Here is a 26468-nt window from a genome sequence, read left to right as displayed (position 1 = left end):
AACAGCCAGTGCTCTTAACCACTGAGCCATCTCTCCAGCCTACTTGTTGTTTTATTATGGTTATAAACTCTTGTACAATAGGGCAAGCTTTGAAATGATTGGAACGAAGTCTGAGTCCTGTGCACAAAGTCTGTATCCCTTTGAAAGTCTCTTACCTTCCCTAATCTTCCAGTACTAGCAATAGTCCCAAAACAATGAGAGTTCTTTTTGAAGATTAAATAAATGCATCCAAGTAGGTAAGATATATAGAATAAGAAACAGTTTCAAATTATTATTATTATTATTATTATTATTATTATTATTATTATTTTACTGTTGTACCATCATTACAAAATGGGAGGGATCTTCCACTAGGATAGGATGCTTATAACTCAGGACACTCTCATAAATGTGGTACCTGTACAGAAATCAGTGAGGTTCTTGGAATCAAAACTGCAAATGAATCTTGATAAAGTAGTTGAGGAGCCTATGCTGAGAGACAAAGGAAAGGGGTAAAGGCGGTAGAGAAGTATGCGGATGGCCTGCCACCTACACACGAGTGAGCCTTATAAAAATGAGGAAGAAATGACAGCTTCTACTTAATCGTCCTCATCTTCAACATCAGGAATGTGATTACTAGGAACTGTGTGCCAAACCACAGAGCCTACCAGCCAATTCATCTTCCATTCAGATATTGATGGTATGGGCCAGACCAAGGAATCCTTAATAGCTGGAAGGGATAGATCATCTTTCAGTTTTACACAGACAGATAGCTTGGGTCTGGCTTGTTCACCGTGGTATGTCTGGATCTGTTGGAAAATAAACAACTGCTGCATGCAAGTGAAGATTTTCAGAAGGCAGGGACAGTCAGCATAATTGCACACTATAGGAAATTTCTCTTTAGCCTCCCTCCTCTAAGCCCCAGGACCACTTATTCCTCCTTGCCCTTCTCCCTCTTTCCCAGCACTCTATGCTCCAAATTCTTTTTCCTAATTCACCATCAGAGACAATCAAAATTAATTTAGAGCATTATTAAGTTCGTCCTCAAGAATTAAAAAAAAGGGGGGGCCTAACCAAGTGGTGGTGGCACACACCTTTAATCCCAGCACTAGGGACCCAGAGGCAGGAGAATCTTTGAATTGTAGGCCAGCCTGGTCTACAGAGCAGGTTCCTAGATGGCCAGGGCTACACAGAGAAACCCTGTCTTAAGAAAAAAAGCAAAAACAAACAAACAAAACCCTGTTTTATGATTCCTGTCTTCTTAGTGATAAGAATCAGCTTAAATAAAACAGAAAATATAGTGCTGTTTCTTTTTTCTCTTGAAACCACAACATGAATCCCATCTTCAAATACTAGAATTTAGTCATTTCTTAAAACGTAATACTTTAAAATGAGTTGTTTGTTTCTTAATTGGTAGGAAATGGTTCTGATATTTCTGTCACGCTTTTCTCCACTTGATTTTATTGGCTGACCCAGATTTTGCTTTACTATGTCCCCATACTTTTCTTTTTCTTGCTTGTGATTTGTAAAAGTGAATTGTAATGGACCTAAGGAGAGAGATGACTTGAAATGCTTGGTCTGTGGCTGGAATTGTAAAGGAAAGCCTCTTGTAAGCTTGCCTGTCATCACTAGATGGCAGCACACACTCTCTGGTGAAGGGTAGAGTGTGTGGGGACGCCATTTTAATTGGACAGCAGTTAAATTCTGAAGCACAATCTCATCAAAATGGTTGTCTCCTAGAAATCCTTATGAAAGACTCATTTCCAGTTGTTTTTTTTTTAACGTCACATACCGTGGAAATAATGGTTGAATAATTTACTACCACAAAGCCTCATTAACTGAACCCTGCCAATTGAAATTGGTTGCAATTCAGAAAGTGGTTTGAGCTAAAGCTTATTTGCTTTTTGATCAGTCTATGGAAAAGAGTTTGCTCAGCAACTTCATAGCAAAACTTTCTTAGAAAAGTATAAACCGTTTAATAACACTCTGGTTTCAAATGACTTTAAAATCATCATTTCATCAAAAGGAGAAAAAAGATCCAGGGACATACCCATTAAATAACTGACTTGAAGAAAGATGGATTTAGTGATGTGGAGATCCATTAGACAATTTGAAAAATAGAATAGTAACTCGCATATCACTATGTTGGTGGCATTCTAGAGATATAAATCTAATAAAATAAAATATATTCTTCAACCTCTTTTGAATCATGAACTTTTTCCCAAAAAGGAAATGCCTAATTTTACTTGTGTTTAACACCACAAACATTTACTGAGTACTTGATATATGCTATAGCTTGTGCTGTATAAGGACACAAATGATACACGGATGAATAAAACTAAGTGTCTGAAATTAAAATAGCCCAAATGGTGACGCCAAAGTAATATATGACTCATTAAGGACAGTGAAAGAGAGTTAGTACAAGGGAGAGAAAAAGAAAGTTATTAAATTTATTCAAAGGGATCATGGCAGCTTCCCAATAGAAGTGACATCTAAGATAACCTTTAAATCAGGAAGCTTGCTATGGGAGGAAAATGGCTAGTACATTGCAGGTGGAACATAGCATGCAAAGACTTCACTTGATCTTAGCCAAAGAAGCAATGAATGCAAAGAATTGACGGTACATACATAAAACTCTGTTATTTTGAATAAATATTCAGAATTAGGAGAGATAGCTCACTGGTTAAAAAAAATGTGACTCAAAGGTCCACAGTTTATTCCCATCATGCATGTTAGGTAGTTTATAATCCCTGAAACTCTAGTTCTGGGAGATCTACTGCCTTCTTCTGGCCTTCTTGGATATCCTCCTTGCATCTCTCTCTCTCTCTCTCTCTCTCTCTCTCTCTCTCTCTCTTTCTCTCTCTCGCACATGCACACACAGTGAAAATAAGAATACTTTTAAAAATAATTCCTTCTAAAGGTTTTTAACTGGTTTGTAGGTTTGTAGAAGAGGCAGCTTAACTATTACTGCTAAGCAGGGGCTGCTCAGGAATTACACTTTATGTTGTATGGTCAGAGCATAAAGTTCTAGTTGTCAAAGATGAAATAAACAGATCATGGTGATCCTTGCATACTGTGCCAAGGACTTTGGGTCTTAAATATAGGTTTCCAGGGTCTCTGGTATCAAAACCAGAAACAGCTGACCCAGCCTGTGTTTAAAAAGCATCCTGAAAGAGGAGCAGAGCCTGTGTGACATGACAGAGCCTGGCAAAAGGAATTCCAGTTAGCGGAATGTTGGAACAAAAGATAAGGAGAGTCCAAAAGAAGCAGTAGAATTAAGGAAGGTGTGAATTGAAAAAAAAAAAAGAGTCAAGGAAGAAAACAGATCCAGACCCAGCACTAAGTAAACACCATGTGCAGGGAGGGAATGCAAGGGGTGACTCAAAGATGTTTCTCAGAGTTCTCACCAGATACTTAGAGGATAGATCAGTAGCACCACTGCTTAGGACAATCGCAACTAAAACATGAACATCCATTTCCATAGTAATGTGAAAGAAGAGAGAATGGGGGAAAATACAACAAACCAGTATGAAATGGTCAAACAATAAAAAAACAAAGAACAAACCCCAGCAGGTCAGGAGCGGCTCAGTTGCTAGAGTGCTCGCCTAGCACTCATGAAGGTGTGGGTTCTGTCCCCAACACCACACTAATAGTGTCTAGTGGTGCACACTTGTCATCCCAGCACTCAGTAGATGGACATAAGAGAATCAGAAATTCAAGGTTATCCTTGGTCAACAAAACACCCCCAAACAAACCCCAGCAATCATAAATCCCAAACCTAATATATTATCCGTAATTTAGCAGATTATTTTTTCCTCAATGTATGCTGTCAATTATTAGGTTTTTAGATATGTCCTCCACTAGGCCAGGAAACAAATAGTCATCTAAATTAGTGTGAGGTATATCTGAAATATATTGTACTCTATTGGAATATATATTTTCCTATTTTCATTCACTTACTTGTTCAGTGGCAACCACTGCACTTGGCACCAAAATTAAGGCAGAGGCAGGCAGATCATTGTGAGTTCGAAACCAGCCTTGTCTACAAAGGGAGTGCAGGACAGCTAAGGCTACACAGAGAAACCTGGACTCAAAAAAAAAAAAAAAAAAAGAAAGAAAGAAAGAAAGAAAAAGAGAAAAGAAAAGAAAAAGGAAAAAGAGAAAACACAGATTTTCTGGCTTCAAATAACAAGTAAATGTATGTTACTTTCATTACAATAATCCTAAAACACGTTGAATAAGCTGATGTGCTGAGGTTACATTTAGGTGGTAATTAGGAAGTCATAACTTAGATAGGAAGGGAACTAGGAAAGCATATGCGAAGAGCTAGTCACTGGATAGTGAGAGTACTCCTAAGACCTAAGGCAGAAGGAAAAGAGACAGGGGAAGAATAATAACTACTTAGCCTGATTAGGTAGAAGCCAGATGGGGCTGGATGATGAATAGCCTCTGGGTTTAACTAAGGAATCTGGGCATGGTCCTGTAGCAAGGAGGAACTTTTGCAAGTCTATTTAAAGACAGAGTAATTGGCAACAGAGCAAAGATTGCCTACATTCCTGCAGCCCTACCATTCACAGTTTCCTCTTATCAAGTGCAATCTTGGAAGTGGTGACACATGCCTGTAGTTCCAGCACTCAGGGAGGCACAGGCAGGTGGATCACTGTGAATTCCAGGCCGGTGGATCTACAAAGCGAGTTCAGAACAAGTAGGACTACACAGAGAAACACTGCCTTGAAAAACCAAAACCAAAAACAAAAACAAAAAAAAGTTAATAGCTTCAAGCTTCAAAACCCCACCCAAATCTTCCCCACAACTATCATAAAGACAAGGAAGTATGTCTCTCCCTTAAAGACGTCTACATTTGCTTCAGAGCATCCTCTTCTTTTGCTGTGAATCTTCATGCATTAGCCTGTATTAAAATAGCATCACTATGCCCCAACTCTGCTTTCAAATAACAAAAAAGTAATATGTATAATGTTTCTTTGTGGGATGTTTAATTGTTGTTGTTCTTTGCAAGTGTTGTGTCTGTGTGTGTGTTAACACAAGTATGAAAAATGTGAATACACATGCAGGTGCACATATGTGCAGGCGCATATGAAGGCTCTAGTTTGACATAGGGAATATTATTTGGTCACTCTTCACCTTATCCATCAAGGCATGGTCTCTCAGCTAAACCCACAACTCCTTGATACAGGCAGTCTGGCTAGCCCCTTCCTTCAGGATCCTATCTCTGCCTTCTGAGCACTAGAATTACAAGTGGACCACAATGTCCAACTGACATTCTATATGTTTTCTTGGGGATATGACTCTGGTCCTTATGCTTTCAAGTACTATAAATTACTGAACCATCTCTGTAGCCCAAATAATTTTATATATATATATAATGTTTACACAAATCTGAAATACTTTTTTAAAACAGTGTTGAGGGGAGAGAGTAATGGTTCACTTGCTGAAGTGGTTGCTGCACCGGAGTTCATGTCTCCAGCACAAACCTAATAGTAAGCATGCATTGGTACATTGTTGTAACCCTAATGCTAGGGAGGCAGAACTGGAAGGATCTATGTGACATGCTGGCCTGCTAGTCTTGCCAAGTCAGTGTGCTGTAGGTTCAGTGAGAAACCTGATATCAGAAAATAAGATGGAGGCCCATAGAGGATGATGCCCAATATGTACCTGTGGCCTCCATACATGCATGAACACACACACACACACACACACACACACACACACACACACACACGTAAGTGCACACACATGCACACACACTTACATACACATGCGTGGATGCCACACAGAAACATTGAACTGTATACTTTAAGTGGGGTGAATTTTATGATGTTTAAGTCGTATGTCAGTAGTGCTGGTCAAATGTTTTGAGCACTAGTCGAATCCTAAGTTAACAGATGCATGTTTTTGGAAAGGATGACTCACTTTATGACCAGACTTCCTCATTAGACCCATGCCTATTTACCATTCCCTAGTATGAAACTAGTCAACAGTAATTACTCCATAGATATTCATCTTGTGGATTAGATGTAGTGGAATTCTTGTCTTTATTCCAATTCCGAAAAATTATCTTATTAAATCGTGGGTACAATCTTTATGTATTTTAATCTTCTATCTATAATATTTATTTTATGAGAACTTTTTAAAATAAATGTTGGGTTGTGGTCAGTCTGTTTTTTGTTTCCCAGCTATCAGCAGGTTTTAATAAAAGCAATATGAATTATTATTGCAGCTTTAATTAATATTTTAATGTATTTTAAACAAATTAAGCACATTTTCCATATAAATTATAAAAGTTACAGACTTTGATATAGTGATTTTGACTGTTAAAAGGAAATCAATCAGTTTCAATATTTCTCTCTCCCTCCTCCCACCTTTCCCTCCCCGTCTCTCTTTCAGGAAGCATTGTGAGTGTTGGGGACCCAAAGAAAAAATATACAAGATTTGAAAAAATTGGTCAAGGGTAAGTGATTTTTATTTGAAATACTAAGATGAACTCCAACAATGCACATATATAAAATCACTTAAATCTCAGAAATCCCATCAAGTCATATCTCCTGGTTTTTGTAATATACTTGTGTTTTTATAATCAATATTAGCTTTTCCTTCTGGTCAGTTGCTTGGTAACTAACAGAAAAGCATCCTACTGGAGCCTTTATCATTGAACTGGTAGCTTTGCAGGGACATTTTGATAACAATGCCATGCACACATTCACACTGATTTATCCAGAAAAGCAGTAGAGTTAGTGTAAGATCTAGCTTCTGTGAAAGCTCTCACTGCTTTGATGTGAGGGGTCACATCTAAATGCATGTGGGGATTAGATCCTGCTTCTTTGTCAAACTGAGCCACAGCCAAATGGGAATGAGAAAGTCCGCATTTGTCTAAACCAGCAGTTCTCAACCTGTGGGTCATGATTCTTTCACAGATCAAAATGACCCTTTCCCAAGGATTGAATATCAGTTATCCTGAATAACAGCTATTTACATTACAATTAATAACAGTAGCAAAATTATTGTTATGAAATAGCAATGAAAATAATTTTACGGTTGGAGGTCACCAGAACATGAGGAACTAAGGGTCACAGCATTAGAAAAGTTGAGAACTACTGGTCTAAGTGAAATATATAAATAAACCAGACTTCTGTTTAGAAGAACTTTAAATGTAGCTCTAGATATTTAAAGTATAGTTCACTTTTTATTCTTTTTATGTTTTAATATTGATTTTTAATTGAGACATAGTAATTATACATATTTATGGGCAGTGGTGTGATACTTTGATTCATGTATTTATATTCCATCTGTGTGGTATGGTGAGCTAGCTGGATCAACAGATAAAAGCGCTTGCCGTGAAATCCTGACCACCCAAGCTTGATTGCCAGAATCCATGGTGGAAGGAGAGAACTGATTCCCAAACATTGTCCTCAACACATGCAACATGGCATGTGCACACATACACACACACACACACACACACACACACACACACACACACACACACGAGCATGTGCGCATGCGCGTGCACAGTGCACACATTATAATAATGAAATAGAATTTTAAAAATATTATATGATGTTCAAATCAGAGTAAACATAATGATTCGTCTCAGAGAACCAGAGTAAACATAACAGTTCTCTCCTCATCTTTTCTTCATGGTGAAAACATTATTTAAACTTCCTTTTAGCTTTTAAAATATACATACTGTCATTGCAGCTATCCTACTTTTTAATAGCACACAGGAACTTCTTGCTTCTGTAGCAAAGGCTTCTTATCTGTTGGCCTTCCTTCCTTCATTCTTACTCCCCTACTGTACCCAGCCTTGGGTAACCACCAGTCGGCTCTCAACTTCTAGCAGATCAGTTGTTTTTTTTAATTTTTTTACATATGGATGCAATTATATAATGCTTGCTTTTTTTTTTGCACTTGGCATGCTTCACTGAATATAATGAACTCCAGTTCTATCTGCTTTGTCCCAAATAACAGCCATTTTTTGTGTTCTTCGAATAGTATTTTATCGTGTACATGTCTTAGGCTTATATTGCTGTGATAAAACACCATGACCAAAAGCAACTTAGGAAAGTAAGGGTTTATTTTTGTTTTATACTTATAGATAACAGATCTTCATTGAGGGAAGTTAGGGCAGAACCCAAGGCATGAGCCTGGAGGGAGAAACTGAGGCAGAGGCCATAAAGGGCACTTCTTACTGGCTTGCTCAGCTAGGCTTGCTTAGCCTGCTTTCTTATACACTCCAGGATTACCTTTTCCATGGGTAGCAAAACTTGCAATGGGCTGAGCCCTCCCCCATCGATCACTAATTAAGGTTTGCTTATAAGCCCACGATGCTGGAGAGAGGAGGCGCATTTTCTCAATTGAATGACTCTAGCCTGTGTCAACAGGGCATAACTATGAGCCAACAGAGTATGGGTACCAATATCTCTTTAGCAATTCATCAATTGATAGATACTGTTTGATTCCACTCCTTGGCTATTGTGTGCTGTACTGCAGTAATCATGTATTTTAGATGTTCTGATTTAATTTCCTATGAGATGCCAGGATCATAAGATGGATATATATTTTTTGAAGAGAAAGACTCCTGTACTGTTTTCTACAATGAGTATACTAGTTTAAATTCTCACTAACAGTGTACCAGAGTTCCCTTTTCACCAGCATTTGTCACTTTTTGTTTTTGGTATTGGCCATTCTTTTACTGATGGGATAATAGTTCACTGTGGTTCTGATTTTAATTCCCCCAAGGATGTATGGTATTAGCATGTTTTCATGTCCCTATTGGCCATGTGTGTCAGCTTTTGAAAATGTTCTATTTAGATCTATTTACCATTTTAAGTGTGATTTTTGGCTTTTTTTAAATTGAGGTTTTACAGTTTCATATATATTCTAGATTTTTCTAAGATTTATGTATCACATGTGTTCTCTCACATTCTGGGGATTCTGCAAGTTTTCACTTCATTCTATTGAGTGTTTACAGTGTATGGAATCTCATTTTTTGTCAGTTTTGGTTTTGTTACAATTCACCATGTATTTCTAATGGAAAACGTCTTCTAAATTAGAGCTTCAATAAAGCACTTTGTTACATAACTATGTTCTGAGAGGTCAGGATGGGAGATATGATCTTATTTTGATTATTAGTTCCTACTATGATTCAGCTGAACAAAAAGATCACTGGATGTTAAAAATGAAACAAATAAAAATATTTAGGAGATGCTTTTAAATATCCCAGGTAATGGATCCAAATTACTAGTTTCAAGAACAAAGATCAGGCCACCACTAAGTGGCTTTGCTCACCAAAGAGATTTCCTTTTGTGACTTGTAATCCCAACTGGGCATCTAAAGGGACAAAAGTAAAGCTAAACATGATAAAGTGTTTAACATTTAAAATGAAGCAGGGGAAGGCCAGCCACGGTGGCACACCTCACATCTCAGCGCTCAGGAGATGGAGGCAGGAGGATTAGGTGTTCAAAGTCATCTTCAGCTACAGAGCAAACTTGACACTAGCCAAGACCACATGAGACTCTGTCAAAAAGAAGAAGGTAATGAAGAGGGGGAGGAAAAGAACCCTCCCCCAAAACCCAATTTAAAACAAACATCATATGCCCTATTTGCTGCAGCAACAGCATCTGTTTTACATTCCCAGAGAGTGTATGATGTTTAAAAATGATGGAGCCAACTGACAGTTGAGTCATAATAAGTTCTTAGAGATTAGGAAGTCTATTCTAATTCTACTTTTGTCTCCTTTAGTGTCCAGCATGCTGTTACCTTGGCATGGTGGTGCATATTTTTGTATTTAGTGGCCCTCAAAGTTTTTTGTACAGTTATGAACAACAGCCAAACACAAAGATTACTTGCAGAGCTTCCCCTCTCCACTAGTGCCATCTCTCTCCGATTATTTTGCATCAGTAAATATTGGTTGGATTAATGAAAATGTTTACCCATCTAGCGTTCTTTTATATCCGTGTCTTTTCTGCCTTTTTGGCTTTTTTTTTTCATCACTCATTTTCTCAATGTGTCTTCATCCCTTCTTCTTTCACGAAGACTTGGTCTTTCGTGGTCACATTGCTTTGTTGCTTCTCTGGTGTGTGCTGCACATCTATCTTTTGCATATCTGTTGGCTTCACTGACAATTCTCACATACACACAAACACAAATAGCCATAATATCAAAACCATTATTTTTTAAAAACTAAAATAGCTATAAGGACATAATGTAAGAGCTTAAGTTTATTTATTGGCATTTTATAGTTTGTTTTATTATATTTATTTTAATTTGATTGTTTTGTTTTTTAATGGATCATTCCCCACTCTTAAGGTTTTAGGCCAATGAACAAATACTTTCTCTACATTTAAAAAAATCCTTATATTAACTTTGTTTTTACTTAAATGGCTTGCAACTGATTTTTCCATGAATTATTGCCCTGTGCTAGGCAAACTAGGATCTGGTTTCAAGACATAGTGGTTTTCTTTTCTTTTCATTAAGTCTTGGTTTTCATTGTTTTTGCTTTACCTATTGTTATGGTGACTTTCAAAATGCTGTCACTGATCATTTAGAGTTAGGGCCAATAAAGCCCAGCATTCCACTTTCAGCTTCAGAGAACACAAGACCCCACTCTTCAGAGCTGAATTTAAGAAAAGCCTTTTCATTAATCACCCTCATCCACTTGTAAAACTCCATTTTTCCCAGTATGAGATTCTGCCATGCCAACATCCAGGCCTAGGGCCGTAGAATTAGGTTCCATTGACCATAAATCAAACTCAGAATTTCATGTCTAATCGTCGCAAGCCATAACTATGAGGCTAAGCTTAAAAAAAAAAAAAAACAGAATTTCACTAACTTTTCAGTGAAAAGTGTTCTATAATCTGGCTGCCAAATCTAGACATATTAGTCAGATGTGTACAGGGAGAAGAAGGTAGAAAATGAGAAGGAGGGAAGGAGAGAGAGAGAGAGAGAGAGAGAGAGAGAGAGAGAGAGAGAGAGAGAGAGAGAGAGAGAGATGTCCCTCAAATTGCCATTAACATGAGAACAGTGTCAAGGTGTAAAGTAAAGTGTTGTCACTCCATCACAGTTCAATAAAAGAACATAGATGGGGAATGCAGCCCAGTAAGACAACTGAAGCACATATTTTTTTTTTCCATCAGCGGCTATCACTGGAAGTCGGTGTCCTTCCTAAATAAGCTGTAGCAGTGCGACAGAGATTGCAATTTACTAATGCTGGCAGCTGCCTTGGGGTCTCATTAACATGCTTGAATTCATTTCCAGGTGTTTTTCTCTAGTGTAAAAGCACTGAAAAATAGATCACCTTTCCTTTCAAACCCATTGTGTCTTTTCTCAACAATTAGTAGATGAGTTTGTTTTGTAAAGAAGCACCACGGATATAAACTGATTTAGACCCAGTTTAGCAAATATTTAAATGTCGTGGATTATGATTGAGCACTCACTGTGTGTAATGTAGAGCTATAATTAGGAACCACGGTCTGGGCTATGTGTTATGCCAACACCTTTAATCTCAGCAGTCAGGATGCAGAGGCAGGAGAATCTCTGAGTTTTAGGATGACCTAGTGTACATTGTGAGCTCCAGGACAACCAGGACTACACAGAGAGATCCTGCTTCAACCCCACCCACATAGAAAAACCCAGGTTCTGCTATGTCACTCACTGAATGTCTAGCGAAAAGAAATGGATCGTTGTATTATGAAATAAGCTACGGCTGGGATTCTAGCTCCACAATGGCACTTATGTAGCAAGTAGAAGATCTAGGTTCCATTCCCAGTATAGAAAGAAAGAAAGAAAGAAAGAAAGAAAGAAAGAAAGAAAGAAAGAAAGAAAACATGGAGGGGGAAAGGCAGGGCAGATTCACCTCTATTGATATGCATTAACTCTGTATTGATCCATAGACTCATCTTGCCAACTCCACTTGAGTCTCTTTTGAGCTGCCAGGCCCTCACTGGCCTCTGCTCTCTTCCCTCCCTCTGACTCCTGTAGATCACACCTGTAACAGCTTGGATCTAGTACTTATAAATTGTCTTAAAACTTTTAAAAACAGAAGGGGAGAATTTTGAAACAATAAATGGAAAAGAAGACAACATTTTGAGCTCAAAAGGCTATGGCCAGTTTAATTTCTTTAAACACACATTTTACAGTTCATGACAAAGCAGCATATGCACTCCCTAAGATTGAAAACCAACAAGAGAAGGCATTTAAAGCGTGGAGCCCAGCACATGTCTTGTGGTTAAACAGTCCATTATATTAGCTATTAGTTTTTGGTTATTATATTCAGAGTGAAAGACTCACCTACATACATATATTTATGACAAGGAACAGAACATAATAATATTACCATGCAGTTAAAAAGAGGTAAGGGAACAGAGAATGAATAAATGATTTATATCAAAACATGAAAATGGATTTTTAGTAGTGAGGACGTTTGAAACAGTACAAGAACTTAACCAGTGCACATCATGGGACTTCCACTTGAAGTAAACTAAATGTATACTTGCTTTAGACTAAGTTTTATACACTTTGGTGTCCCTAGATCTATAACAGTCTTTTGTATTTGTTGAATCCACATTAAAGAGAGGAGCAGGATAAAACATAGGTAGTGGACTTAGAGTTAAAAGGAAATAATGCTAGCATAATAAGTAGGCGGTAGGTTATGAAACAAATTGACAGATACAATTTGCAATGTGTGTTTATCACCATTTCTTTGCTGTGGCAAATAAGTGGTATAAAAAATAAAACCTAAGGAAAGAAGTTTTTATTTTGGCTCACCGTTTCACAGGTTCCAGTCCATGATCAGCTAATTGTATTTCTCTTAAGTACGACTGAAGTCATGATGAAAGGCTATTCACTTTATAACAATCAGAAAGCAAAGGGAGTTATATGATGGCCCCAATAATATGATAAAACCTTCCAAGGCAGCCCTTTAGAGAACCACTTCCTCCAACTAGGCTCCATCTCTTAGTAGTCAAATGAATCAGTCTATTCATAGAGCTAGCACCTTGATTAGCCATTAATTTCTCCATAGCCCCACCTGGTAGAGGCCAAGCTTCTAACACTGGAGCCCTTGGGAGATAAACAATACTTTGTTTTAATTGTGAAAGCTTAATTTTTTTGAGTAGATACTAGCTGGGTAAAGCAGGATAATGTCAAGAGACCCTGTCCAAGGAGGACTAGACCAAGAAATGAAACTTCCCTCGTTTCTGCACATAGTGGCCTGGCCATGGCCTCACATGGCTCAGTCATTAAAATAAAACAAGCCTTTAAAAAGAGAGTTTGTAAAAGAATGCACAATGAAATGGGTGTTACTTCAATGTGAGTCCTCAGATTTCCAGTTATTCTGCGTAAGGGAAATTTCCAGGAAGAAATTACTGTTGGTTTCATATGTAATACTCTTTTTCTAATTCACTGTTTAAAATGCATGCAACTACATACTCACTCATATTTCATACACACTTGAATATAAGCTGAACTATAAAACAACTTTGAAAATACTTTTTAAAGATTTATTTATTTATTATTATGTATATAAAGCTCTGCCTTCATGTACACCTACAGGCCAGAGTAGGGTATCAGATCACCTTATAGATGGTTGTGAGCCACCATGCGGTTGCTGGGAATTGAACTCATGACCTCTGGAAGAGCAGTCAGTGCTCTTAACCACTGAGATATCTCTCCAGCCCCTTTGAAAATACTTTTGTGGTTTGATTTTCCTGAATACATGTGCTCTTAGGTATATAGCTGCTTAAATGTCTGCTTCCAATGTTTAACTTGTTCATTTGCTCCCACTTACATATTTAAAAGTATACAGTATATAAAGTTATATATTGCTTTGGTAAATTTCTCTACTTGCTAATTTCTCAAACAAAAGAATTCAATATCTTCCTTGGCAACTGTAACACCACTGCGTTTATAATTTGTAGAGTTCCTCTGGGAGTCCCCTGACAATTGTATAAACATATCATCTGACTTCCAGCTAAGATATTTGAGATGTGAAATCCATATGAGACTCTGGCTGTGGACATGTTATCTCGTTCACAATTACACAGTCATTTAGTATTAAGATGACTATTTTCTGAGTCTGTACTTTCCTGCACATTTATATGGGTAGCTACTCTATCACTTTTATGTGAATGATTATATCTACTACATCATTTTTTTCAATTTCTGTTAGAAATTTCCAAATGTACACAAAGTGGAGAAAATACTGTAGCAACACATATTCATATCACCGAGATTTAACATTTATCATATTTTTTAGTAAACACCCCAAAATTAATTGTTTGCTATCCTCTAATTCCGAGTTCTCTCACAATGCTGTTTTTATAGTTGTTCTATTAAAATTAACAATCAAAAATCTACACACTGTATTCAGTTTGCGCTTACATTTCTGTACTGTAAAACCACCTTTTGCCATCTAGTTTGCTTTCCAGCACTATTGACCTATTAAAAGAACTGGCCATTGTTTGGTAGAAAGCAGCGTTTACTGGTCTTGTCTGTTAGTTTCCCTTGGTGTCAATTGAATTGTTCATCTGTTCTCAGTGTTTCCTACAAATGGATATTACCTCTAAGAGGCTTAGATTCAGATTCTATTTTTGGCAAGATTCTTCATAGGTGACATTGTTTCATGTTATTCTACATCAGTGTTTGATTGCCACATATTTTGGTGAGGAGTGGATTAGTAGAAAGATTCAAAGGGTGACTGTCTCTTCCCATGTAAAGTTCACAACAGTCTTCTATATAGTACAGTAATGATTGATGATCATTGCTAAAATCAGTCACTTCATTACTGATTATAAAATAGTGACTTTCTAAATCCATCATTCTTCTGTACTTGCTAACTTGCATACTTTTATTGAAAAAAAACTACGTTTAATCACTTAGGACTCTTTGGTTACACAGAATTATACAAATCAAGAGAAATTCACTTCTTAATTGCCAAATTTTGATATAATGCATCAGTACCCAAGTGACTTCCATCAAGAAGGCTTTCTTTTATATTTTAAAATATATTTACAAATCCATGGAGTATTATATTTTGTCTATTTCATTTATTTGAAGTCATTATTGTTTTTAATGGCCAGACTATAACTTTGGCTAATGAGAGTCCCGCATCAGTTTTGAGAGAGATCTAGAACAAGTATATTTATGATATCTAACACTTGTGTTGCAAGGACATAAACTCTGAAGTTATTCTTATATGTCCTTTCTTTGCAATTCTGTTATTCTCTATAAGCATCTTTTCTCATATGAACTGAGTGTAATAATTCAGTATGTATTTCCTATACAATATTTGTTGTCTGAAAACAAATGCTTAAGAGCATTGTTACCTGATATATTTTTAGGAGATTTGAGTATAAGGCAACTCTTTTCTAGGGATAGGAACATTTACCTATTTGCGATGAATATATTTTAGACTAGATGTTGACATAGTTCATAGCTCATTTACTATTATATACCTCTGTTTAAGATGTGGTTACATAGCAGTATCTTACTCTTTTCAATATGTGCCTGCTGTTTTGCATTTGAATTTATCACAATTTAGTTAATCATGCTTCCATTGATGGGCATTAGGGCTGTTTCTGATATATTGCTACTATGAACAAGGTTTCAGTAACAAACTTTGCAAATAAATCACTTCACATTTATGCAAACTCATTAGGATAATTTCATAAGAGCATAACTTTTGTATCAAATAATATATTCATTTAAAATGTTCAAGTTGCTCTCCATAAAGTTGGTTCCATTTCATAGTCCAACAGAAGTTCATAAGTGTGTTTATGTTTACAATGGCCATGTGATACCGTATCTCTCCAGGAATAAGCTTAGCTGTGCATACAGGCTTGATGGAAAGTGGTAGCAAGAGCACATTTTGGAGCATTTTACTCCTAGCCATAAAGATATATATATATGGCCAGAGGGATTTTATGCAACGTCTGGATATTTTTCAGTTGTATCATCAAATCTAATGGCAATATAATTAATTCATCAATAGTTACAATTATGCTGTATTATCAGTTTATGTGTAATCAAGCACCCAATACTAGTCCTTCTATAGTTGTTGTAAAGTTTTAAAAGTAAATGTATTATGTTATGTATATTTCAGAATTTTCTCTAATATTCCATGGGTGACTACTTTAAACTGTCTTTAAACTGTCAGGTGAAGTTCCCATATTGAAGATGACTAGGTCTAGATCGTATTCCTTTGAGGGGAATTTAATTTTTAGGTTAACATATCAAATAATCAGTTGGATTATGACGTGTTCATATTTATATCTGTTCTAATTTGTGCCCTCCGCACTACTCTTATTTCTTAAAACGTAATATAAATAGCTGTTTGGTGTAAATAACCTAACAAACAATATACTTCTTAGAACTCAGGGATAATTGCTGAGAATAAACTCTCTGACCTATTTTGTTGTTGATGTTGTTGTTGTCACCATCCTCATTCTGAGTAAGAGCAAAAGTGATGTCTAGTGTGTTAGTCTTTGGGTTGGACCATTCACCCCAAAAGTATTTGCTTCTTCATTAGATGTACTTTGGACCACAAAAGGCAGAAGACTGCTATGAAGCACTAAATCTATAATAGGCTTTGTGATGTATAAGATTGTGAAGAACAATTTTTATAGACCTTGTGTTGCACCCTGTCCCTTGTAAAGAAAGATGATGCCATTCAGTCAAACACAGAGTCTACACACAAAGTTGGGTTTTTTTTCAAGCCATGGTAATGAGCATGGATTAAGCCACCTGCCCCTCTTTCCCATCCAGGCCTTCTTAAAGTCAATGGCACACACTGTGAAACAGATGCTTAGACTTAATGTTGGAGTGAATAACTGAGAGTTATCTGGCATTTGCAGGGATTAAACTCTGTAACTGTGGGCTAAGTTCTCTGGCCTCACACCCATAGTATGTTACAGCTCTATTTAGAAACAGATGACCATGAATGATCTGGGAAAAGCTATGCCCTAGCTAAATAATACAAAATTCCCCCATTGAATTTTATAATCTTCCTTATTAAGGGTTGCAACACCTACCTCTACCTGCATTCTGTGTACTCCAGCCATCTGGTGATGTGACTTTCATAAGCTTATCTTAATTTTACCTTAGTGACACATTTTTGAGAAATAAATTTCCCAAAAGAAAACACTGAGCCATCCCTCTTAACATCTTTGCATACTATTCTTCATCATTCCTAAGGAATATTTATGTCCCAGTCAGGAATCTTACACCAATTCAGGATGATTATGTTTTACATCTACTCTCGTACTTCAACACAATAAGGGCAATTGTAATAGTATCAAACAAACATTTGTGACACTTTATGTCATGTACACTTATATAATAAAACAATTTCGACAGAGGGTCCTATTAAGTAGTAACTTTTTTAAATATTAAGGACAGTGCCATTTTGATCTCAGTCACAGAAAATCCTAAGTGAGTGAGAAAAATTACTAGGTATCTTTATGTAAAAAGAATCAAACATGTTATCAGAAAACTGGGAATAGGACTACTTCAAGACCCAGTTATTCCACTCCTTGGTGTATATCCAAAAGATGCTCCACCATACAAAAAGGACATATGCCCAACCATGTTCATAGCAGCTTTATTTGTAATAGCGAGAATCTGGAAACAACCTAGGTGTCCCTCAGTCGAAGAATGGATAAAAAAACTGTCGTCCATTTACACTATGGAATACAACTCAGCTATTAAAAACAAGGAAATCCTGAAATTTGCAAATGGATGGAACTAGAAATGATCATCGTGAGTGAGTTAATCCAGACCCAGAAAGATACACATGGTGATATACTCACTTACAATTGGACACTAGTCCAACAGAGATGTCTCCTGAAAGTCTTCACTTAGCCAAAGGAGATTGGGATAGATACTGGGACTTCCTATTGGGACTCTAGGTGTGAGAATTAAGGAAGACTGGAGAAATAGAAGGATCCAGAGGGTCCTAGAATCCTAACAGAAGACCATTAAGGAGGGTGGATCTGGATACAGGTGGGTCACTCAAACTATTGTACCAACCAAGGACAACGCATGCAGTAAACCTAGAACCCCTATCCAGATCTAGCCAATGGACAGCACATTCTCCACAGTTCTGTGGAGAGCAGGGACTGACTTAGACATGAACTCTGGTGCCCCCTCTTTGATCACTTCCCCTTGGTGGGGAGGCCTGGTGACATTCAGAGTAAGCTGGCTACCAGGAGGAGACCTGATAGGCTGTGATCTTATAGTGGGGGAGGAGGTCCCCTTCTGTCACAGACCTAGGGAAGAGGAAAAGGATGAAAGAGGGAGGGAGGGTGAATGGGGAGATACAAGTGAGAGGATAACAATTGAGATGTAATCTGAATAAATTACTTAAATAAAAAAAATTAAAACAAGAATCAAACATGGCATGCCCTGGACAGACTAAAAAGGCTAAAATGGAAGTGTGGGTGAATAAGTAGAAAAATACAGGTAAGAAGAGCACCTGGGGGAGGCAGCTTAACATAACAGATACAAATATAATTTGAGGAAGGACCACAGTTGCACTTAGCATTAATGAAAATGCTTAAGATCTAGTATTAAAGTGGAATAGTTAGCCTTAAAGATAAACGAAATCATATTTCAGAACAGTGGATGCAACTGGAAATTATGATGCTGAACAAAGTAAACCAGACTCAGAAAAACAAATATTGCATGCTTTCTCTTATGTATGAAACCTGTATTTAAGGGTGTGTGTGGTGTAGTGTGTGTGTTGAAAGTAGGAAATAGGAGAGAAAGAAGAGATCTTAAGGGAAAGGGAAAAGAAGGAAAAAAGGTAATAGAATATATGTAACATGAAAGCAGAAGGTACGGCTATTGAAAGAACAGATAGGGGTGGGGAAAGGACACAGTGATAGGAGATGAATAACAAAGTATAAATGAAAATGCCATAATGAAACTCGTTAATGTGCATATTAACTAAAGACAAATAAAATTTACATTCAATGATACATGCAAAAGTGTAGTAAAAAAGTGATCTTTTTTTTCAAACTGGTGCATGTTTTAAACTCAGCTATTAGCTGTATAGCCTCAGCAAGCATTGCCCAGTTCCAATTTACTTATTTGTAAAATGAGGCAAATAGAGCTTCACTGAGTGGCCAGTAAGAGAGATTATTCATTTCCAGAGAACTGTCAGAGATACATTCTCAATAAGTGATAAAGGGATTTCTAGCAGCAGCAGGAGGAGTGTATATATACTAAATAGGGCTTCTGTTCCTGACTGTGACCTCATTAGCACCATGTAAACATTAAAAGGGAATATCACCTATTACTCTGGCAACCTCACACGTTCCCACCACGCTCACAGTGGCCGTGATTGCTTTCTATTGCCTTCTTCTCTTTAGGCACTCCTCAAAGTTCTCCCAGCCTTACTTTCTTGCCCTCCTATCCTCTAACTCATTTGCATGCTGACATCAAAGTGATTTATCTCAACTATTAATGTTCCATGTTGCTGTCCTGGCAACTATTTAGCATAGTTTGACATTAGTTCTTAGCAGGAAACCTCAAGAAATGGTGATAATTAAACTGATTTGTGAGGAAAGAAGAGAAATGGTGAACTGTTTGTTTCTTTCTAGATGCTTCAGGCCAGATGCCAATGTTTCCATTTGAAGGTTCTGCACTTGATGCAAAGTTGAGAGCCTAATTCATCACATTGGAATTGATGAGGGACATGGTTGATCGTTCTGTCAGTTCAACATTCTTTAACCATGCTAGAGGTGTAGGAGACCTATGTTCCTTAGTTGTTTCATATAGGACTTCAGATATGACCTCAGATTTCTCATCTGTAATGTGGAGGTTAAACTTGAATGGTTTGGTTTTTCAGTTCAGTTCTACTAATGTATAATTTCCTTGTACCATCTGAGGAACTAATATTTGTAATAAAATTTCTATACATTAATATTCTTCTTTCAGTATTATAACTTCAATAAAATGAGAAAGGGGGTAACAAGAATCAATTTCATTAACTGGCTGGCAAAACTTCAGATCAGCAAACCCAATATGTCAGAGAATAAGGAGTTTTATCCCCCATCTTTATCACTTCAATTTCTGTCATCTTTATTTCCTAAAATGCCAACAGATGGTACAGTTTGGGTTTCTTTCTTTTCTTATTTTTTTGTTTTGGGGTTTTTGTGAGGTTTTTTTTTGAGACAGGGTTTCTCTGTGTAGCCTTGGTTCTCCTGGACTTGCTTTGTAGACCAGGCTGGCCTCAAACTCACAGAGATCTGCCTGCCTCTGCCTCCCAGAGTGCTGGGATTACAGGTATGTGCCACCATGCTCAGTTCAGTTGATACAGTTATAAAATAAAGGTAAAGTAAAAATTTTGTTGTGTAAGCCTATGTATTGAGATATTTCAATAAACTCCAACACACTGCAAGACTCGTTTTTTGAGAATCCATGTGCCATGTGGTTGAGATAGAGGGTGTCTTCGTTTTAACACTGTACTTCAAATATTACAAAGAGACAATTGGTCAGCTTGACCACCAACAAACCATCTACAAATGAATGACTTGTTACTTGTTTTTGTGAACTAGGCTATGTAATCTTGACCATGAACTGTATTTATTAATAATTGAATTCTTATACTTTATTAAACAAAATAATTGTACATTATTATTATTATTCAGAGATTTTTTTCAATCAGTATGTCATATCCAAAAGTCACATTATGATAAATTCAGCAAAGAAAGGAAATACATGTGATATTTAAGTTACCACTATTTTCGGTGGTAAAATTGAGTGTCTATTATTAATTTTGAAATAGTAATTATCTTGAAAACTCCAGATATGTAAATAGCTTCCTAGCAATCTATAAACTATAATTAGGAAACTAGTTGCAACCAACAAATAATAATTATTAATAGCTACTTGGCAATTACTATGTGCCAGAGCTGTATGCCTTTTAAGCCTTGCATACATTTAATACACCTTTGAACATAAATTACAGAGTCCCACAATGATAAAGTAATTGTATTTGAACCAGGAGATATAAGAGTGAATGGGTCTAAGGAATCTATCCTCAGCTCAGTAGTGGACAATGAAAGTGATTGAATGGATGAGTCTTGAAAATATTGCGATCTCTTGGAGAGAGGGGGGGAAAGCTTGCCATGTAACTGAGTCAGAAAGCAACCTTCAATTCTTAAAGCGTAAAAAAAAAATACAATAGACTTGGGTTTCAGTGAAATGTTAGTTATGCTATTATGGAGTAGGCAATAATCCTATTTTAGGCAATTTTAAGACATTAAAATGCTGAAGGGAATGGAAGAACAGAACAGAAAAGAAAGAAAACAAAGCATTTAAATCTCCAAAAATGGTAAACACTAATCCCTCTTGGGCTTCCACTCAGCCATATTTTTGTTCCCTAGGGCAGTGGAAATGGGCTTCACCTTTGGAGGGCCAACCATGGAGACAAAGGGGAAAGTCACCATGTGGGTCAGCCTTTTGTCACCCCAGTTTTAATCATACCAATTCCCACCTTACTTAGTTTATGTATTGTAAGTCCTTCTGTATGATTTTTACTTAATGTGTTCTGAGAGAGAGAGAGAGAGAGAGAGAGAGAGAGAGAGAGAGAGAGAGAGAGAGAGAGAGAGATGCAAAACCATTTCTTGAGGGAGAGAGGCTTAAAAATCTCTACAAAGTGTTCCAACAGATCACCCTTAAATCCTTGCTTGTGAAAAGTAAAGATATGCTAGCAAGGTTCTTAGGGTTGGGCATGGGCTGGGACCAACCACAGTCAGTAGATCAGTTCTCTGCTGTGAAATGAGGACATACATCAGGAGTACAGAATAATAACAGTGGTCACCACATTAAACTTCAGCACTGATCTGGGCTCAGGGACAAATGCTTTCTGTGTCATTTGATCCTCTGATGTCGTAAAAGATGGGTATTACTAGTATCTCATCTCACTGATGCTGCCATTCTTCAGCATCTGAGGGCATGCAACTGTCTTAAACATCTGGAACTACCCAAATAAAGATTTTTAAAAACATACTTTGCAATTAGGTTTGAAGAGCTCCTTGGGGACTTATGGGTGCTAAAATGAACACCACGGTGATTGAAATTATCTATTCTTCTGAATTCAACTTAATTCTGAGTTCAGTAGGACAAATCACACCCTGGTTCCCAACTCAGGAATGTCTGACCACTAATTCCAAGAACGAAGTGTCTCAAGAAGCTTCAGTTGGATGAAATACTTTATTGAATATTTTATTAATGTGTTCATTCAAAAAGTATTTATTGGGGGTCAACTATAAGTTCTGAATGCAGCATCTACAATATACAAAAGGGAAGACAGATTTGTTTGATATAAGCCTAAAACATGTTGAGAATCACCAAGTGCTCATTCAGGTACCACCTAGAGATTAAGCTTAATATTTAGCCTAGTTTCAAAAACTAATTTTAAAGCTAAGCACAATGTGGTTTGTACATTGTATAGCCTGGGAAGGTTATTCAAACTTTTTGACTTTCAGCTTTCTGATTTATGGCATGAAAGTAATAGAGCTGCCTTATATATAAATATAGGGGGATCACATAAAATCAAGTATTAAAAGTTCTCAGCACTGTGTCTGACACACAGAGCACATTCCAAACACACTTACTGCTACTGTGGTCGCCGTTTTCCTTCTAAGGGGAATGAAATTCATTGAGGGGAAATTACCATCCTTGTATTGCATGGTTTGTGATGGTGAAGCAGTCTTAAATTGCTGCTATTAGTCAAATATTTCTTATACTGCACTTTCCACAGGCTTTTAAGAAATGCTATGGCTCATCCAGGGAGTAGAGACATAAGAAAACAATTCCTGAGACTGGAGTTATGACTCATGACTGTAATCCCAATATTTGGGAGGCTGAAATAAAAAGTTCACAGCAAGTCCATCCTGGGTTACATAGGAGCAAGAAGGAGACATATAAGGATGGACAGACAAATGCAGAGGGAAGGAGGGAGGAAGGGAGGAAAGGAAGGGAGGAGGGAAAGGGAATATTGCCTAAACTCACCCAAATCTTAGAGCATCATAATACCTAGTAAAGGAGTCATTGGACAGATGTCTATCCCAGCTGTGTTACTTGCCACCATGGAATGGATACTTCCTCACCTGGAGATTAGGAGGGGAAGACATTCAGAAAAGAGGTGTGGTTCGCAGAAAAATCTGGGAATTAAGCTGGACAACACATTTTCTCTTTGCAATACAAGGGATATGTACTCAAAGTTCAAAATAGAAGCATAAATACTACAAACACTCAAGGAATGATAGGTTCAAGTATATAGATATTTCACAGCAGTGAAAACTCACAGAAATTGTTGAGAAATTTAATAAAAAAACAAAAATGATGACAGAAGCTCTGCAACAGAGCCACAGTGATATTCCTTTGTGTAGGTACAGTACTGATAAAACACGAAATTAACTGTTTTGTTAAATGAGGGGTCAGAGGCACATAAATAGACACATAAAGTAGCGGCAACAATAATGGTTGAGTTACAGTTGCCTAAGCAAAAGATGATCTATTCTTTTCTGAAATTTACTTCAGTTTAATCAGAGGCCTGAAATGTTGGTCATTTTCATACATAAAGAATATTGAGTATTATAGGGCTTCCCTAAAAAGAACAAGGCTTAGTATTCTAAATTTATGAATGCATAGTGCAGGGCCCAGGAACTGGTGCCAGAAAGTCTAATGAGAGCTAATCCACCACAAGGGATGCATTGTGATCATTTCGGATGTAATTACGATATAAAGAAGTTTCACTACTGTGTACTTACAACTTTGCTAAGAGAGTAGATCTAATATCAAGTGTTCTTAGCACAATAATCGTTAAGAAACTGCTCCTGTGCTACCTCATCACTGAATCTTGATCATGCTACTTTTGCTGACCTGAAAATCATCTTTGTACAAGGTGAATATCGCAAATACATGGATTGTTTATTCATTGGGTAATTTTTTGCTTTTCCAGGGCATCAGGTACTGTTTACACAGCACTAGACATTGCAACCGGACAAGAGGTATGTGCTACTATTCAGTCTTTACTAATTTACTTTGTGTTTATCAAGTTTTCTTGTTGATGATGTGTGTCTAGTGTGTAGCATGGGGTTATTATGGGAGAGTAATTTGTTGATGTACCGAACATCTGAGATAGAGAGTTAATGACTGATAAAAGAAAAGGTTCATGTTTGTAGACCAGAAAAAAAAATAGTAGATAAAGAATGTGTACATTGAGATGTAACAAGAGTAAATTAATAAAAAAAATTTAAAAAGAATGTGTACATTTATATTCATGTATATTTTAATAGTCATAATTTGTTCTTATATTTTATTCATCATTCAGGTGGCCATAAAGCAAATGAACCTTCAACAGCAACCCAAAAAGGAATTAATTATTAATGAAATCCTTGTCATGAGGGAAAATAAGAACCCCAATATTGTTAATTATTTAGATAGGTAAGTGCTCTTTCTCTTATTGTTTATATATTTCATTCCTAATATGTTGTTTTCTTGTCAAATTATTTATTGGGAATCTATTCCTTTGATAACCATTTACAAATATTTCTGAAATGATACAAGTAATAGAGTAAATATTTGTCTAGCGATCAAACACTTGAAAATATATTTTATGGACTTAGTTCTGAATATAAGTAGTCTGTATGATTTCCTTTTGAGGATGGTGGCTCCATGTTGGCAAGAAATAGACCACTACATATAGAAGAAACCACTGGTGATTTAAACATTTCATCACGTGTCTATTTGGAGCCATATGGTCCCTAGGAGGCTAAGTAAAGAAGGCAAACAACTATAGTCCTGCTTTAATGGGTACTTTATGATTAACAGAGTGAGGTCGAGGGAATTGAGACTTTCAGTTTAAACCTTCTTCCTGCAGCAGGTAATTAATGTCTTGTTAATCAGTAGTATTAAGAGCATGTTACAAATAGGCACTTAAAGACTGTGCTAATTCTTCTCTTGTGGTTAACATCTGTCTCTTCGAGTTTCAATCATTGTATGCTTAGCACCACCAGTCTGTTCTCTGATGGGATGCAAAGGACATAAGGCTAGATCTCAAGCTCCATTGGCCTGCTGTCTGTGTTAAGCCAATAGACATTAATAGGGTAGGAAAATGAGAGATAAAAGGACAACTGAATTTTCAAGTTTTAATCAATGATTCTTGCAGTGTCCTTTATGACCCATCTACAGCAGTGTGACATAAATTCCATTTCTGTATTTATAGTTATGCAAAACTTACATTTGTACTTTTTGAAGGGGCTAATTTCTAGGCTTTTGTCCATAACTAATAAAAATGGAACCTATGAACTTTGAATTGTAAGAGACTTGCCTATTAGAACCCTAAAGTTATATAGAATTACCATCACAAAATAGAAAAGTCTTACTTCATAGTGAGGTAGGCTTTTGTTTTGTTCTGTTGTTGTTGTTTTTTTTCTTTAAATATACCTGTAGCTCATGATGGCCTGGAACTTATCATATACCCAAGGTTACCTTTAAACTCAGAGTTGTCATGCTTTATTCTCCCAAGTAGGAGGAATTACAGGTGTGTGTGCCACCATACCAGGCTTAGTGACATGGGTATTAAGGCATAATGGAGTCACTGCACTGCACTCTTCTCCACAAGAAGATGTTGCTAATTTATTTGAATAATATCCTACTCTTCCTGAAGGGTGAGGCTATCCAGTGACCCCATGTTTGAGCTCTGGAGTGTGTTCCTTAATAATCAGTTAAAGATAATGTCTATAACCCTTTTTACACTTGACTTTCATCACAAATAAAGCCTGAGGACATTAGAGTATCTGCTTCCTTAGTCCAAAGTCAAAATGTTCTTTTTTTCTTACAGCTACTTAGTGGGTGATGAACTGTGGGTAGTCATGGAATACTTGGCTGGTGGCTCTTTGACTGATGTGGTCACAGAAACCTGTATGGATGAAGGACAGATAGCAGCTGTCTGTAGAGAGGTACGAAAAGAAAATGTTTCTTCCTGACAAAAAACATGAAATCTGTCAATGCTCTCCTAGTGGTTATTTAGAATATTTCTAGCATAAAAATAACAATGGCATATTTTTCTACTAAAAATGGAAAATGTATTTAAACTATAACTTAATGTCATGCCCTTGTATTACCTTTGCCAGAGCCTTATTTAGTTGCATTTTTGTGGCTCTTTTAAGCACAAATATGCCATTCAGGACACCTTGTATCTAAGTCCATACATAGTAGTGTCAACGAACATGAGCAAATATTATGTTCACATGGAATGCCTTTCTGATCCATGGGGATTTTTACAAGATAACTATGTGTTCTGCATGATCAATGAGTCTCATAAAATACAGACTACGTTATGTTCCCATTATTTTCTAGAAGTCGATTTTCAATACATTTATTTATTCGTGTGTGTGTGTGTGTGTGTGTGTGTGTGTGTGTGTGTGTGTGATGTGTGCACATGAATATCAGAGAACAAC

The 26468-nt window shown here is 36.8% G+C and overlaps 1 protein-coding gene across 7 annotated transcripts in view; it reads left to right on the top strand.

Annotated features, from left to right (window-relative positions):
* Positions 1-26468, top strand: part of PAK3 (p21 (RAC1) activated kinase 3) — a 278537-nt gene that overhangs the window by 229858 nt on the left and 22211 nt on the right. For all 7 annotated transcript variants that reach the window (XM_084789227.1, XM_084789225.1, XM_084789224.1 and 4 more), the window contains 4 exons: positions 6385-6448; positions 23966-24014; positions 24338-24450; positions 25850-25967. In XM_084789227.1, coding sequence (XP_084645353.1) covers positions 6385-6448; positions 23966-24014; positions 24338-24450; positions 25850-25967 — 344 coding nt within the window. The remainder of the gene's footprint in view (positions 1-6384; positions 6449-23965; positions 24015-24337; positions 24451-25849; positions 25968-26468) is intronic.

Source organism: Acomys minous (genome assembly GCF_964271855.1).
Source record: "Acomys minous genome assembly, chromosome: 7".
In the NCBI taxonomy this organism is placed as follows: Eukaryota; Metazoa; Chordata; class Mammalia; order Rodentia; family Muridae; genus Acomys; species Acomys minous.
This window is presented reverse-complemented; position numbering and strand designations above follow the sequence as displayed.